General features: G+C 43.3%; 1 protein-coding gene across 3 annotated transcripts in view; it reads left to right on the plus strand.

The window, feature by feature from the left end:
- Positions 1–16,203, plus strand: part of LOC137378169 (zinc finger protein 704-like) — a 140,326-nt gene that overhangs the window by 88,576 nt on the left and 35,547 nt on the right. For all 3 annotated transcript variants that reach the window (XM_068048316.1, XM_068048315.1, XM_068048314.1), the window contains exon 3: positions 11,910–12,019. In XM_068048316.1, coding sequence (XP_067904417.1) covers positions 11,910–12,019 — 110 coding nt within the window. The remainder of the gene's footprint in view (positions 1–11,909; positions 12,020–16,203) is intronic.

The raw sequence follows: 16,203 nt of genomic DNA on the forward strand, positions 1-16,203 counted from the left end.
GCTGCTGGCTGAACTGACTCCTTAAATTGGAGAATAAGTGAAAGCACTGAAAATAGACCAATATATAAAACATCCTATTACTGTAATACTCCTTTGTCAGTAGAGAATTTTGGTAAAAGTCAGCAAATATATTGTACATGCTTCTTGTGCACATCTCTCCTCTGCCCCCCCCCCCCCCCACTCCTTCATTGTAGCCACCTCCTGCATTCTTTTCTATGAAGCTGTGGAGCACTGCCAGCAGGATTTGATGCTGTGGGAAAGACAAAAAAAAATATAGAAATGGCTGTGGGCAGTATCAGTAAATGCTTGACATGTTTGTGTATGAATCCTCTGTCTGAACTCCTTATTGATGTTGCTAATAGTACCTTTTGGCTGAAACCACTCAACTCAGAGCGCATCTGATGAAAAAAATGTTTTTCTATAGTGAGCCATTGGGCAACTTGATAGCAAGTGAGCTGCTATCAATTTTAAGATTGTAACTTAGTAAATGGGAATCTGTTCCGGTCTTGTGGCCATCTGGTATGTACCTCCCGAATTTTCAGTAATCTATTGCAATAGTTTGGGAAGGAAACAATCACATACTTTTTTCCCCCGGACTGTAACTGTAATCTTGGATCATGTTTCATGTTTTCCTTTCTTGAAAGGATGTACTTCATCAGAGCTTTAGACTACTGTTTTTTGCCATTTTTCTTTTTTAAAAAAAACAGATGTTTCATAGCATTTTGCGAGATGTATGATTGGATGTGGGGTGGGATGGGGAGGGCGATGGGGACCAACGTTGCAGTTCCAGATGAAAATTATTTTTCTATTTGGGAGGCAGCAGAGTTTTCTCGTTCTAGCCAACAGCAAGCAAGGGTTCTTGTTGAGAGTTAAAAGATTGAGACTACGGTTTAAGAAGTGTGTGCTTTAGTGTGTGCACGCATATTATGGTGATAATTTTCTAAGTACACCTTTGTTGGCAGTACCACCCCCACTGCCAATGCCTATTGGAAAATCATGGACACAGTGCTTGTGATTTTCTGATGAGTGCAGCTAGTGGACAAAATGTTTGCCTCCAGCATGGGCGTCGGAAATCAACCCCCTGGAACTGCACATGTTCTGTTTTTTTTGTTTCACTGCTGTAATTTGTCATTTGCCTCCATGACATTACATTCTGCATTCCAGCGATGAATGAAATCCTCCATATTGTCCCTGTTATTTCCAATTTATATATAAATTAGTGGCATTTTAAATTATAGTTTTAGTTGGTAGCATCCATACGAACATACGATTTAGGAGCAGGAGTAGGCCACTCGGCCCCTCAAGCCTGCTCCGCTATTTAACACGATCATAGCTAATCTGATTATAACCTTGACTCCACATTCTTGCCTAACCCCGATAACTTTTCACCCCCTTGTTTTATCAAGAATCTATCTACCTCTGCCTTAAAAATATTCAGCAACTCTGCTTCCACCGCCTTTTGAGGAAGAGAGTTCCAAAGACTCACGACCCTCTGAGAGAAATGATTTCTTCTCATCTCTCTCTTAAATGAGCGATTGCTTATTTTTAAACAGTGACCCTTAGTTCTAGATTCTCCCACAAATGGAAACATCCTTTTCACATCCACCTTGTCAAGACCCCCTGGGATCTTACATGTTTCATTCAGGTCGCCTCTTACTCGCCGAAAGTTCAGCAGATACAAGCCTAGCCTGTCCAATCTTTCCTCATAAGACAAGCCGTTCATTCCAGATATTAGTCTAATAAACCTTCTCTGAACTGTTTCCAACGCATTTTTACATCCTTCCTTAAATAAGGTGACCAATACTGTACACACTACACCAGATCCAAGTCAAATGCCTCTTGTTTTCAGATAGTTTTGGTAGGCATGCATTGTATAACAACAGATGTCAGCCAATTCAGCCCCTCAAGCTTGTGCTACCAATACAATCAGATCTGACTGGCCTGCACCTCGACTCCATTTACACAACTTCAGACCTTCATTAGATAACCCAGGAATCATCTATACTGAACGACAAACAAGCCTTGTTAATTTAACCCTTTAATCCCCACTGAATCACTTGAGTGCATCAGAGATGTAAAGGACAAGATGATGATTTATGATCATGTCAAATACTTAAGATGTGCCTCTCTTTCAGCATACGATTTCCAATGGGTAGTATTGTAATAGAAATAGTATTGTTTCAGAGACAGTGAATGGAGTGGGTAATTAAATGTCCTCTTTAACTACCTTTTATTTGCAGTCATGTTGCACAGCCCACGACAAGGTTTCGTTCTTCCAAATATAATAGCATGACGCTAATCACGAGATTTCTGAATAGTTGATACAAGTCGGTGGCGATCCACACAGTCATGTGGTCAACTAACTATTCCTTCTTAATCCTGCCTCAGCTTCTAACTCATAGTAAAATAAAAGCAAAATACTGCGGATGCTGGAAATCTGAAATAAAAACAGAAAGTGCTGGAAATACTCAGCAGGTCTGGCAGCATCTGTGGAGAGAGAAACAGAGGTAACGTTTCAGGTCTGTGGAAATGGCAGAAGAGGTGAGCAGCAGGAGTATGGTGCCTTGTTACTGGATACAGTGTCGCAAGAAGTTTAATGACCTCATCAGGACAGGAAAGGTGAGTGGTATGCCACATTCACAAATAAACCCTCTTACTGACTTCCCCAGCCATCTGCTGCATAGCACTCCTCAGACCAACATATCTTGCAGGTGCACCCATTCCTCTCTTTTCATGGCACCTCCTCACATCCCCATCTGACCAGTCACTACTGACGCTCACCCTCGTCTTATTGCCATATCACACCCATCCGCACAATGACTCACTACAAATGTTGTCATTGCATTCTTTCAGCACATTCCATTTCTCACACTCATAACTCTCTCTTCTTTCTCTGCTTGCAGGAGAAGTGGGTACGACAGCAGGAAGGGGCAGAGAACCAGGGGTGGCCCTCCAGTCATCGTGACTCTGACTGTTAGAGGAGGACGTACTGGAGATAAACAGAATCTTGACCTGCATAATCATTGGAGAGATGCAGGGGTCTCGGCTACATGGGGACAAAATTAGATATCACACAGCTACATGGCATATAACACTCACTCATGTTGACTTGATGTCAGCAAGCAATGAAAAATGATGATGTGCACAATGATGACTGATAACCCGTTCACCATGTCAGTTCTCGGGAGCTGGTGGCGGAGGCAAATTGAAAATACTCTGAGGAGGTTGCACACTCTGAGGAAGCGCTGTCACATAACTCGTGCGTACCCTTCACCGGTTCAGCTCAACTCAGTGGGTTGTCACATGGTGAAGCACTCATCACAAGTGAGCAGGAGGTGGTGTTGGAGGCAGTGACAGCAGTGGATAGTCCCTTCAGAGGAAGAAGGAGCTTCTTCTGTTCACTTGGCCGCAGAAGCTGAGCCTTGGTGGTTATAGACAAAGAGGACTATATGGGGCCATCTTCCAGAGCCCCACATGCTGCCTCCTGGTGGTCGAGACTGCTTCTGCACAAGTTACGGTTCAGGTTGGGACCCTCATGAGCTCCAAAATCCGGAGGACTTTGGCTAAGACCATCTGAGTTGTCAGAACAAGCAGCCTGCCGCTCCCCTGCTGAAGACCCAGAGGCTGCAGCAAGTAGGCGTAACAAGAAAAGGAAGAGAGAGAATTTGTAGTTGCACAAGGGAAATCACTTGGGTGTTTAACACTATTAAATTGTCACTTTTATGTTCAATGTTTATGTATCATAAACTTTATTTCAGAGCTCCATTGGCGCCTGCCAAGTGGCTTGAGGAAAATAGTATGACGAGTAGAAGTCGAGCAATGGGAGTCAGTGAAAGGAATGGATTATTGACTGTGGGATTGCTTTATGCTGGGGACTGAGTGGTGGGCACCCTAGGTTCCGCATTGGTGTGCCAGATGGCTGCACTGCCTTAGATTAGCTGAAGCATGCCTGAATGAATCTGTCCTGGGCATCCCTGGCACCTAAGAACATAAGAAATAGGAGCAGGAGTAGGCCATTCAGCCCTTTGAGCCTGCTCCGCCATTCAATAAGATCGTGGCTGATTTTCTACTTAACACCATTTTCCTGCACTATCCCCATATCCCTTGATGTTTTTATATGTATTAATCTATTGATCTCAGTCTTGAACATACTCAACAACTGAGCCTCTATTGCCTTCTGGAGCAGAGAACTCCAAAGATTCACCACCCTCGGAGTGAAGAAATTCTTCCCCTCCCAGTCCTAAATGGCCTACGCCGTATTCTGAGACTGTGTCCCCTGATTCTGGACTCCCCAGCCAGGAGAAACATTTTTCGTCATCAATCCTGTTGAGTCCTGTAAGAATTTTGTATGCTTCAATGAGATCACCTCTCATTCATCTAAATTTCAGAGAATAAAGGCCCAGTCTATTTTATCTTTCCGCATAGGACGATCCCTCCATCCAAGTTTGGTGAACCTAAGTGAGTGGCTGTAGGTCCCCTCGCCACATCAGGCTCCTCATCTTGTTACTCTTCCTCTTCCTCTCCTCCTAAGATACAGAGCGATCATCACCCTCCTCCACCTGTAGCACACCACTCTGAAACTGGACACTCTTGCTGCTACATACTGAAGGATGCCCCCAGATCTGTCCAAGCACCTGAATTGCATCTTCAATGTCCCAATGGCTTGCTCAATGACCACTTTTATGCTAGTGGATTCGGTTGTACCTTTCCTGGGCATCAGTGGTAGGGCTCGTCACAGGTGTCATCAGCCACATCCTTACAGAGTAGTCCTTGCTCCAAGGAGCCGTCGCTGACTCTGCTTGGAGGTGTGAATATCTGTGGGAGACTTGACTGGTGTAGAATGAAGCTGTCATAGCAGCTTCCTTGGTATCTTGTATAGACATGCATGATAATCTTTCAGTGGTTGCATACCAACTGAACATTGATGGAGTGGCATCCCTTTCGATTGAATACTGCTGGTTGATCTGATGTTGCTTTGATTGCCACATGTGCAATTCATGATTCCCTGCACCTGTGGGAATCCGCCAGAGCAGCAAACCTGAGGGCCTTCTCATTTTGACTGCCCTCATCAGTAATGAAGTGGATGTAAGTGGCAGCTCTGGTAAACATGGCAACCGTCACTGGAAGATGCACTTGTGCGCAGCAGATTGTCTTGGGGATATATCACCCTGCGAGCTGGAACTCTGTGTTCATCCCCTCTGTCCTGTGGTGCAGCAGGTGGTTGAGGAGCAGGCTGCTGCTGTTTCTTTTTTTGATTCTTTCATGGGATTTGCCCATCCCTAACTGCCCTTGAGAAGGTGGTGGTAAGCTGCTGCCTTGAACCGCTGCAGTGTAGGTGCACCCACACTGCTGTTGGGGAGGAAGTTGCAGGATTTTGACCCAGCAACACTAAAGGAATGGCAGTATTGTTCCAAATTAGGATGGTGTATGGCTTGGAGGGGTACTAGCACATGGTGTTGTTCCCGTGCATCTGCTGCCATTGTCCTAGGTGGTAGAGGCCTGGGTTTGGAAGGTGCTGTCAAAGGAGCCTTGGTGAGTTTTTAAAGTTTTAATGTTCATGTGGCAAAATAATGTGTGCCTCAGTCTTGGCAGGTGGGGTTTGCCTGACAAAGAACAAAGAACAGTACAGCACAGGAACAGGCCATTTGGCCCTCCAAGCCTGCGCCGATCTTGATGCCTGCCTAAACTAAAACCTTCTGCACTTCCAGGGACCGTATCCCTCTATTCCCATCCTATTCATGTATTTGTCAAGGTGCCTCTTAAACGTCGCTATCGTACCTGCTTCCACCACCTCCCCCGGCAGCAAGTTCCAGGCACTCACCACCCTCTGTGTAAAGAACTTGCCTCGCACATCCCCTCTAAACTTTTCCCCTCTCACCTTAAACCTATGTCCCCTAGTAACTGACTCTTCCACCCTGGGAAAAAGCTTCTGACTATCCACTCTGTCCATGCTGCTCATAAATTTGTAAACCTCTATCATGTCGCCCCTCCAGTGAAAACAATCCGAGTTTATCCAACCTCTCCTCATAGCTAATGCCCTCCAGACCAGGCAACATCCTGGTAAACCTCTTCTGTACCCTCTCCAAAGCCTCCACATCCTTCTGGTAGTGTGGCGACCAGAATTGCACGCAATAATCTAAGCGTGGCCTAACTAAAGTTCTATACAGCTGCAGCATGACTTGCCAATTTTTATACTCTATGCCCCGGCCGATGAAGGCAAGCATGCCGTATGCCTTCTTGACTACTTTTATCCACCTGCGTTGCCACTTTCAGTGACCTGTGGACCTGTACGCCCAGATCTCTCTGCCTGTCAATACTCCTAAGGGCTCTGCCATTTACTGTATACTTTCTACCTGCATTAGACCTTGCAAAATGCATTACCTCACATTTATCCGGATTAAACTCCATCTGCCATTTCTCCACCCAATTCTCCAACCGATCTATATCCTGCTGTATCCTCTGACAATCCTCATCACTATCCGCAACTCCACCAACCTTTGTCATCCGCAAACTTACTAATCAGACCAGCTACATTTTCCTCCAAATCATTTTTTATATATATATATATATATATATATATATATATATATATATATTACAAACAGCAAAGGTCCCAGCACTGATCCCTGCGGAACACCACTAGTCACAGCCCTCCATTCAGAAAAGCACCCTTCCACTGCTACCCTCTGTCTTCTATGACAGAGCCAGTTCTGTATCCATCTTGCCAGCTCACCTTTGATCCCGTGTGACTTCACCTTTTGTACCAGTCTGCCATGAGGGACCTTGTCAAAGGCTTTACTGAAGTCTATATAGATAACATCCACTGCCCTTCCTTCATCAATCATCTTCGTCACTTCCTCAAAAAACGCAATCAAATTAGTGCGACATGACCTCCCCTTCACAAAACCATGCTGTCTCTCGCTAATCAGTTCGTTTGTTTCAAAATGGGAGTAAATCCTGTCTAATAATTTCCTTACCACTGACGTAAGGCTAACCGGCCTATAATTTCCTGAATTATCCTTGCTACCCTTCTTAAACAAAGGAACAACATTGGCTATTCTCCAGTCCTCTGGGACCTCACCAGTAGCCAATGAGGATGTAAAGATTTCTGTCAAGGCCCCAGCAATTTCTTAAATAAAAACAAGAAATGCTGGAACCACTCAGCAGGTCTGGCAGCATCTGTGGAAAGAGAAGCACAGATGCTGCCAGACCTGCTGAGTGGTTCCAGCATTTCTTGTTTTTATTTCAGATTTCCAGCATCCGCAGTATTTTGCTTTTATCCCAGCAATTTCTTCCCTTGTTTCCCTCAGTATTCTGGGGTAGATCCGATCAGGCCCTGGGGACTTATATACCTTAATGCTTTGCAAGGCACCCAACACCTCCTTTTTGATAATGAGATGACTGAGATTATCTACACTCCCTTCCCTAGGCTCATCATCCACCAAGTCCTTCTCTTTGGTGAATACTGATGCAAAGTACTCATTTAGTACCTCGCCCATTTCCTCTGGCTCCACACATAGATTCCCTTCTCTGTCCTTGAGTGGGCCAACCCTTTCCCTAGTTACCCTCTTGCTCTTTATATACGAATAAAAAGCCTTGGGATTTTCCTTAATCCTGTTTGCTGCAGAGCATCTTGTATATGGTATATGGCTGCTGTCACTGTGCGCCATTGATTGATGGAGTGAATGTTTAAGGCGATGGATGGGTGCCAGTCGAGCAGATTGCTTTGTCCCAGATGGTGTCGAGCTTCTTTAGTGTTGCTGGAGCTGCATTCATCAGACAAGTGGAGAGTAATTCACTACACTCCTGACTTGTGCCTTGTGGATGGTGAACAGGCAATGGGGAGTCAGGATGTGAGTTATTTTCTGCAGGATTCCCAGCCTCTGATCTCTTGTAGCCACAGTATTTAATCAGGCTGGTTGAGTTAAGTTTCTGGTCAATGGCAACTCCCAGGATGTTGGTGGGGGTTTCAGAGATGGTAATGTTGTTGAATGTCAAGGGAGAATGTTAGACTCTCTCTCGCTGGAGAAGACCGTTGCCTGACACTTGTGTGGCACAAATGTTACTTGTGGTGCTGCTCCTTATATTTCTCATCAGAGATCCAAGGTAGAGCTGCATAAGCGGCTTCCAAGCTGATGAGAAGGCTGACAGCTGGGAAGTGCAGATCAACAGCAAAAAACCTCTGAAGATAGCAGAAATGACCTCCAACGTCTTGGATATCGCCCATAAAGCGGTGAAAACGCATTCTCACAATAAGTCCTGTGAGCAACAGCCTTTCACTGAGGCAAAGAAGCAGCTGTCATAATTCAGTATTTAAAGACTTTCCATTCTGTAAGGGCTCAGCAATCCTGCTATCTTCTCACTTGTTTGACCTGGTGAGTTTTAGGAAGCCTGGGAAACCTGTGTGTTGATGGTTAAAACAGAATTCAGGGTTAAAAATGCACTTAATTGCTTTTTAGCATATGTTGATAGCAGACCTGCCTGTCCCATAGGGCTTTCTCTTGGCTACCAAACACTCTTGCATTAAATGCAGAAATCGGTGGTTCCTGCTAGCTTTTTAACACATGGCATTTTTCCTCTTCTAACTGCTACGTTAGCACTGACACCCGCCCACTTTGGCAGGTTAAAGTTGCCTCCATGTCTTTAAAAACGTATCTTAATGGCCCAGGGAGTCCAGCCCCACCTAGGCCTCATAGTTGTATTCTAAACGCAGCCTAAATTCAGGTTTAGACCCCAATCTGACACCACGATGAAACATGTCCACTACACTCTGTGGTCAGAATAGGCTTTAAATCTGAATTTTTACCGTGCAAGTTTAGTTTGTAAAAAGTGGAAACCACTTCACAATGCTGCTAAACTTGTGTGGTCTAAATGCAACTAAGAGTTTAGGTTAGACCACATGAAGCACACGTATGGCATAATGCACAGTGCTCTTTTGGCACTAGAGCTCAGAAATACACAATTATATTTGTAAAGGGTGGCATTCATCTTCAGATGAAATAGAATATCACTGACTGGGGAAAATATGTGCAGTTTGAGTCCATGTGGTGTTTATCTGTGATAACTATGGTTTGGGAATTCATACAACAGCTCATGGCATATCTTTTACTTGGATGGGGTTTTTTTTTGCTTAGTATGCAAATAGGACATTCTAGAAAATGGTCAAGAATTATTGTTAACCATCACATTGCTGGCAGGCTATGGGAACTTTTCCGATATCCCTGGCACAAATATATTTTAAGTTATCAGTTCATGCAACATGATCCTAATAGTAATAAAGAGTATTACTCAAATGTCAGAGTAGCTTTATTACAGTAATGATTCTATAACACAAAAAAACCCTCAAAAATACCATTGTAAATGTCTTTAAGTTGAAAAAGTAAATCATATTCTTGCTTGCCATGTCTTCTATTTTCCCTTTTCTCTTCACTCTTTCTTATTTTACCCTTTTACATCCTTTCTAACTAATGTACCTTGATTTAGCTAATATAAGCCTTTTTTTGAAAAAAAACCCCTTTTAAATAATTTGCTTGCCTTTCTTCTTGTGCTTTCTCAGGCTTATCATTAATGCTGGATTTCATGCGTAGGAGCAATGTTTGTGAAAACTTAGCCTAAAAATTGGGTCTCAAAGACCTATTTTTTTCAACTGATCAGCTATCCTTAATTTAAAGATAAAAGTTCTTCTGTCAGGCGTGACCAGTTTAATTTTTGTCCACTTACTTTATGGCAAGCCTTTTTGGTCTGGCATGTATGAAATTTAATTTGATCTTGATAGTCTAATCCCACCAAAACAAGAGCGAGCCACTGCCTAATGAGGTTTAATGTTATTGGCTCTTAACCTTCATCATAGGTGCTGTTTAAGTTTGCATTCATTCTCCAAGAGGAAATGATTGCTTAGTGCTTTATCTATGTAATCCAAGGTGTAATTGTTAGCATACTGGTAAAGCTCAGTGTGCTGGTGATTTATTTTTAATGTGTAATTACAACATAAAAATCAGAACAGCTGAAGCTCGATTTGCCACATTGAGACCTACTCAAGATAACAGCCGAAGAGTTGAGAAATGCTTGCTCTGGTGAAACACGTGAAATTCATGATGTCCACATGACTTGCCACTGTTGTATATTCATCTACTGGTACAAAGGTGACCTCTTCGACTAGAAGAGAGTATGCATTATTTGTGACCAAATTCACACAGATTGCACACGTTGAGCACTTTGGCTTTCACTGAAACTCAGTATTGCTGTCCATGCACTCATGTGTTTATAATGCTGCAAGTGTGTACATGCCTGTGTGAATTGATCAAAATTTTTAGAGGAAGTGCAAGTGCTCAATCTCTACAGTCCGTTGAGTAGGAGTGAGCCAATGTTTATGTAAGGCATTTCAGCTGCCTGGATAATGCTGTTAAGAGTATGAGATTAATACAGATGCAGCTTGAGATGCTGCTACTAGGGGTATTCTATAGGCCTCCAAATAGAGAGAGAGAGGAGCAAATCTGCAGGGAAATCACAGAGATGTGCAAGAACTATCTGGTTGGCATCCTTCCATCTATGAGAGATGATGGACACGCAGTAAGCAATGGGGCGTCTTCTCTTGGTGCATCTTTGCTGATGGCTGTGAAGGCCAATTCTTGAGAGGCAGGTTGTGCCACAAATGACACACGTGAAGCTGCCAAGTGATGCTGTGAGTTGTCGTTTTTGATGTTGGCACCTGTTGCCAAGCTGCTGTAGCAACTAGCTGTTATGGCAGTACACACCAGTCCACCGGATGTGTCGCCATTTCCCTCTTTCGCCAGGTAGTGACTTCCCAGGTGTAATACTCAACATTTAGGGCCTTCATGTCATGCTTGCAAACATTCTTGAAGCAGAGCTTTGGCCACCCCACTGATCATCTGGCCCTGGCTATCTCACCATACAGATACATACAAGAACTATAGAGTGCTGATACTGTGGGACTTTAATTACCCAAATATTGATTTGGGATAATTTTAAAGGGAAAGGAATTTCTGGATTGTGTTCAGGAGAACTTCCTTGATCAGCATGTTCTCAGCCCAACTAGAAAGAAGGCATTGCTGGATCTGGTGCTGGGAAATGAGGTGGGCCAAGTGTCTGTGGGGGAGCACTTGGGTAACGGTGATCATTGTATTATAAGGTTTAGACTTGTCGTGCAGAAAAGCAAGGAATGATACAAGGTAGAACGGCTTGATTGGAAGAGGCCTAATTTCAATGGAATGAGAAGGGATCTAGCCAGGATAAAATGGAACCAAAGACTGACAGAAAAAACTATAATGAAACAATGGGTTATCCTTTAAGGAAGAGATTCTTCAGGTACAGGCTAGGTACATTCCAACAAGGACAAAAGGTAGGGAAACCGAAAACAGGGCTTCTTGGATGATGAGAGGAGATAGAGATTATGATGAAACAAAAAAAAGAGGGTGTATGATGCATGCCAAGTGAATTCTTCAAGTGAGAACCAGGCCAAATACAATAATTTGAGAGGGGAGGTGAAGAGGAAATAAGACTTGAAGGAAATAAACTTTGCAGGGCTACGAAGATCGAGCAGAGGAGTGGGAGTGACTGGATTACACCTTAGAGAGCCAGCATGGACTTGATGGGCTGCATGGCCTCCTTCTGTACTGTAAATGACTCTGTAAAGACAGTAGATTTCAAAATGTGCCATGAATACTGCAGATGATCTTCATTGAACAATCATATATAAAAGGGAACAAACTTTTAAACTGTTTTAGGTCCCAGAAGTGTTTATATTGCACCTCCTTTCCAAAGTGAATAGGATAAACCTTAGCATAAGACACCAATGCTGTTTGCATTGTAAGCAGGCTTGGCAAATGCAAAGTGTTTTATTTGTAGTAGTTCTAAACAATGTCATTGACAGTATAATCCATGTTTTACAGGAAGCCTTCAGAAGAAGCTGACATGGATGAAGTTATGGCAGCTGCAGTTTTGACCAGTCTCTCCACCAGTCCACTGGTGCGCAGTCCACCCTCAGGAACGCACATCTTGGGTAGGCTTTTAAACCTAGATTGTCTTTATGCTCAGTTAGGGATATTCTAAGGTTGTACAGATTATAAAATTGTTTATCGAATAAATAGTTCCACTGACATGGTATACTGACACGTTTGTGGTAAGATGCTTCACGCAGTGAATTCCTAATTTCAGCTAGACCACAAGAAGCAAGGCCTCTTCTGAGGCTAAAAGCTTGTTCTTGAGGAGATCAAGGTTTTGTGGAATCGGATGGAGCTTCAGGAACCTGAAAGTTGCAACTTGGCATCCATTTGTTGCCCAGAGCTCGCTGACAAAATGGCATGTTGGGTTGCTGGCGCAGTCACAGTTGGTGCACTAACAGGAGGTTTCCCTAATGTGTTTTTAAAAATAGGCATTTTGTGTTTGTGCGATGCAGGAACACCCTTTTTGTTTGGGATTTTGAAACCGACAGCCACAGTATAAGGAATTTTGCTGCTGACTGGGATTCTTGGACAAAACCTTTGTTGCTGGAAGTTGTTATTGAAGAATCGTTTTTTTTTTTAAAAAAAGGTGACAGGGAGGAAGTGTACAAAAAGAAAAGGCAATGGAAAGGATAAGGAAACTTTTATTCATCAATATTGAAACATTAAGGAGACGTTTAATAATCAATATCGAAACATTCATGCAGTTTCGGGAGATGATTCTTATCTAAAAACTCCCCAATGGAGCAAAATTCCATGATGGTCTTGACATGGCATCGCTTTGACCTGTATTGCTCTGCCAAAAATATCTGCTATGAACCACAAGATAGTCCTCGGAGGTACTTAAAGGAGATGCTGAGTCTTGTCTTAAAATAATCTGTTTGCTAAAATGAAGAAAATTTAAATGTAAAATCCAAGTTTAAGTGGAAGAAAGAAAATGGTAAAAAATACAATAGAATATATTTTCCAACCCAAGCTATTCATTTATGATTAATTTAACATGCTTGCATTAAGTTCTTCTATGTACTGGTGCTAACCCATTTAAAATAACCAGATTAACACCTATAGTTAAAGTACATTGAGCAGTTTCAGACAAATGTGTTCGAGTTTGTATAAGGCAGCACCTGTAGGAAATATACCTATCCCTTTCTTTCCTTTTAAACTTGCAGAATAATTTTCCAATTTTTAAAAAACTGTTTGTAAACTGTACTGCCCCCCCCCCCCTCCCTTCCACAATCTGGTACTACATTTTTACAAAGTGAGTGGTTATGATCTGGAATGTACTGCCTGAGAGTGTGATGGTGGCAGATTCAATATAAGCCTTCAAAAGAAAATTGGATAATTATCTGAAGAGAAAAAATTTGTAGGGCTACGGGGAAAAGGCAGGTGAGTGGGCCTAGATGAGTTGCTCTTGCAGAGAGCTGGTCCAGACATAATGGCCTCCTTCCTTGCTGTGACCATTATATGACTCTACATCTTTTGTCGTGCCATCTTTCAAATGAGGTGTTAAACCTAGGCCTGGTCTGCCCTCTGTACAAGATTCCATGGCACTATTTTGAAGAGGAGCAGGAGAATTATCCCCAGTGTCCTAGCTAATAATTAACCCTCAATCAACATCAAAAAAATAGATTATCTGGTCATTATCACATTGTTGCTTGAGGGAGTTTGCTGTGATAAACCATCAGCTTGGTCCTAAGGATCAGCTTTGTGTTATTCCATGGGTGTTTCGTAAGTCAGCCAAAGTGGTAGCTGCTTTCCCTACATGTGTATCGAGCTAAAGGCCTGCTCAGGTATGCAATTGACATCCGACCCGAGCCCAACAGAACCACATCCAACCCCAACTCGAACCCGACCCGGCCCGAGTGCTTTGATTTTTTTTTCCCGCGCCCGACCCGACCTGACTACCAGAATGAAGTTGATTATATCAAAAAGGTTGTGCTTTACCTTGGATGGAATGGAGATGTTCACTTGCTCACTGCAGAGTAGTGTGGAGTCCGGATGCACGATTCCCACCTTGACGTCCTGGCTGTTCAAATTTTGCAGCTTTTCCCTCCCTGAGCAAAAGGCAGCACTGTGTCCAACTCGACCTGAGCCCGAATGCCGGACCCGGAAGAGAGACCCGTCCCGAACCCACCACATGTCGTCGGGTCTGGTTGGGTTCGGGTTGGGTAGCCATGCTCTATATCGAGCTGTGCATCAAGGGACCGATTGTCTGTCACCGTGGACCCAAAGTAGCAGAATTTGCTAACCACTTCCAGTGGGGTGTTTTTTACGAACATACGAATTAAGAGCAGACGTAGGCCTCTCAAGCCTGCTCTACCATTCAACAAGATTATGGCTGATCTGTTTGTTTTCGAATTCCACACTCCCATCTACCCCTGATAACCCTAGATTCTTGTTAGGCAAGAAAATCAATCTACCTCTGCCTTAAAAATATTCAGTGACCCTGCCTCCACCACCTTCTGAGGCAGAGAGTTCCAAAGTCGCACAACCCTCTGAAAGAAAAAATTTCTCATCTCTATCCTGAAAGGGCAACCCTTAATTTTAAAAGATTGCCCCCCTAGTTCTGCACTCCCCCACAAGAGGAAACATCCTCTCCACATCCACCTTGTCAAGACCGTTCAGGATCTTTATAAACTTCAATAAAGTCTCCCCTCACTCTTCTAAACTCCAGTGAAAACAAGCCCAGTCTGTCTGTCCAACCTTTCCTCATAAGACAATCTGCTCATTCCAGGTTTCAATCTAGTAAACCTCCTCTGAACTGCCTTCAACGCATTTGCATCCTTCCTTAAATAAGGAGAACAAAACTGCACACAATATTCGAGATGTGGTCTCACCAATGCCCTGTATAATTGAAGCATAATATCCTTCCTTTTATTTTCAATTCCTCTCATAATAAAGGATAGCCTTCTTTATTACCTGCTGTACCTGCATACTAACTTTTTGTGACTCCTGCACTAAACACCCAGATCCCTCTACACCTCGGAATTCTGCAGTCGTTCTCTGTTTAAGTAATACCCTGCTTTTTTTATTCTTCCTGCCATACTGAACAACTTCACATTTTCCCACATTATACTCCATCTGCCAGATTTTTGACCACTCACTCAACCTATCTATATCGGTCTGCAAGCTGCTTATGTCCTCTTCACAATATACTTTCCTACCTATCTTTGTGTCATCTGCAAATTTAGCTACCATGCCATCACTCCCCTCATCTAAGTCATTGATGTAAATTGTAAAACGTTGAGGCCCCAGCACAGAACTCTGTGGGACTCCACTCGTTACATCTTGCCAATCAGAAAAGGACCCATTTATGCATACTCTCTGTTTTCTGTCAGCCAGCCAATCTTGTATCCATGCTTGATACTGTTACCCCCTACACCATGAGCTCCTACTTTGCGCAATAACCTTTTATGTGGCATCTTGTCAAATGCCTTCTAGAAATCCAAGTACGGTACTTCAATGGGCTCCCCTTTAACCACAGCACATGTTACTCCTTCAAAGAACTCCAACAAATTGATTAAACGTGATTTCCCTTTCACAAAACCATGCTGACTATTCCTGATTAGCTCGAATTTTTCTAAGTGCCCAGCTACAACCTCCTTAATGATCAATTCTAACACCTTTAGGGTGATGAGGTGTGGAGATGCAACACCTTGTCCCATGACCACTGTTTTCTTGACGCTTATAGTCCAGGAGAACAAGTTACAGGCACGGGAGAGACAGTCCATGAGTCTTTGTGGCTGAGTTTCTGTATGAGTGACTAATCATCAGCTTAGAGGAGTTCTCTGATCAAGATGCGATGTGTTTTTGGCCTCACTTTCAGCCTTGATGAATTGTAGAGCTTACAAGAGAAGTGCAGGGAACAGAGTGTACCTCTTACCTTACTTTTGTAGATCTCAGGAAGGCATTTGATACTGTCAGCAGAGCAGGCCTCTACAAGATTTTGGAAAGAATTGCCTGTCCACTGAAGCTCCTCCGTCTCATCCGCTCCTTCCATGACAACATGCATGGCATTGTACAGTTTGAAGGCTCCACTTCTGATAGTTTCGGAGTGAAGAATCAAGTGAAACAGGGTTGTGTCCTAGCCCCCACTATGTGTGGCATCTTCTTCTTCTTGCTCCTGACCTTCGTCTTCCCTGCAGATATGTAAGGAGTCTACTTGCACACTAGGTCAGATGGAAAGTTCGTATACACCTTATGGGAAGGAAAATAAAGGATTTTGATTTCGTTCAAAGCATTT

The sequence above is a fragment of the Heterodontus francisci genome, chromosome 16 (genome assembly GCF_036365525.1).
Source record: "Heterodontus francisci isolate sHetFra1 chromosome 16, sHetFra1.hap1, whole genome shotgun sequence".
Taxonomy (NCBI): domain Eukaryota; kingdom Metazoa; phylum Chordata; class Chondrichthyes; order Heterodontiformes; family Heterodontidae; genus Heterodontus; species Heterodontus francisci.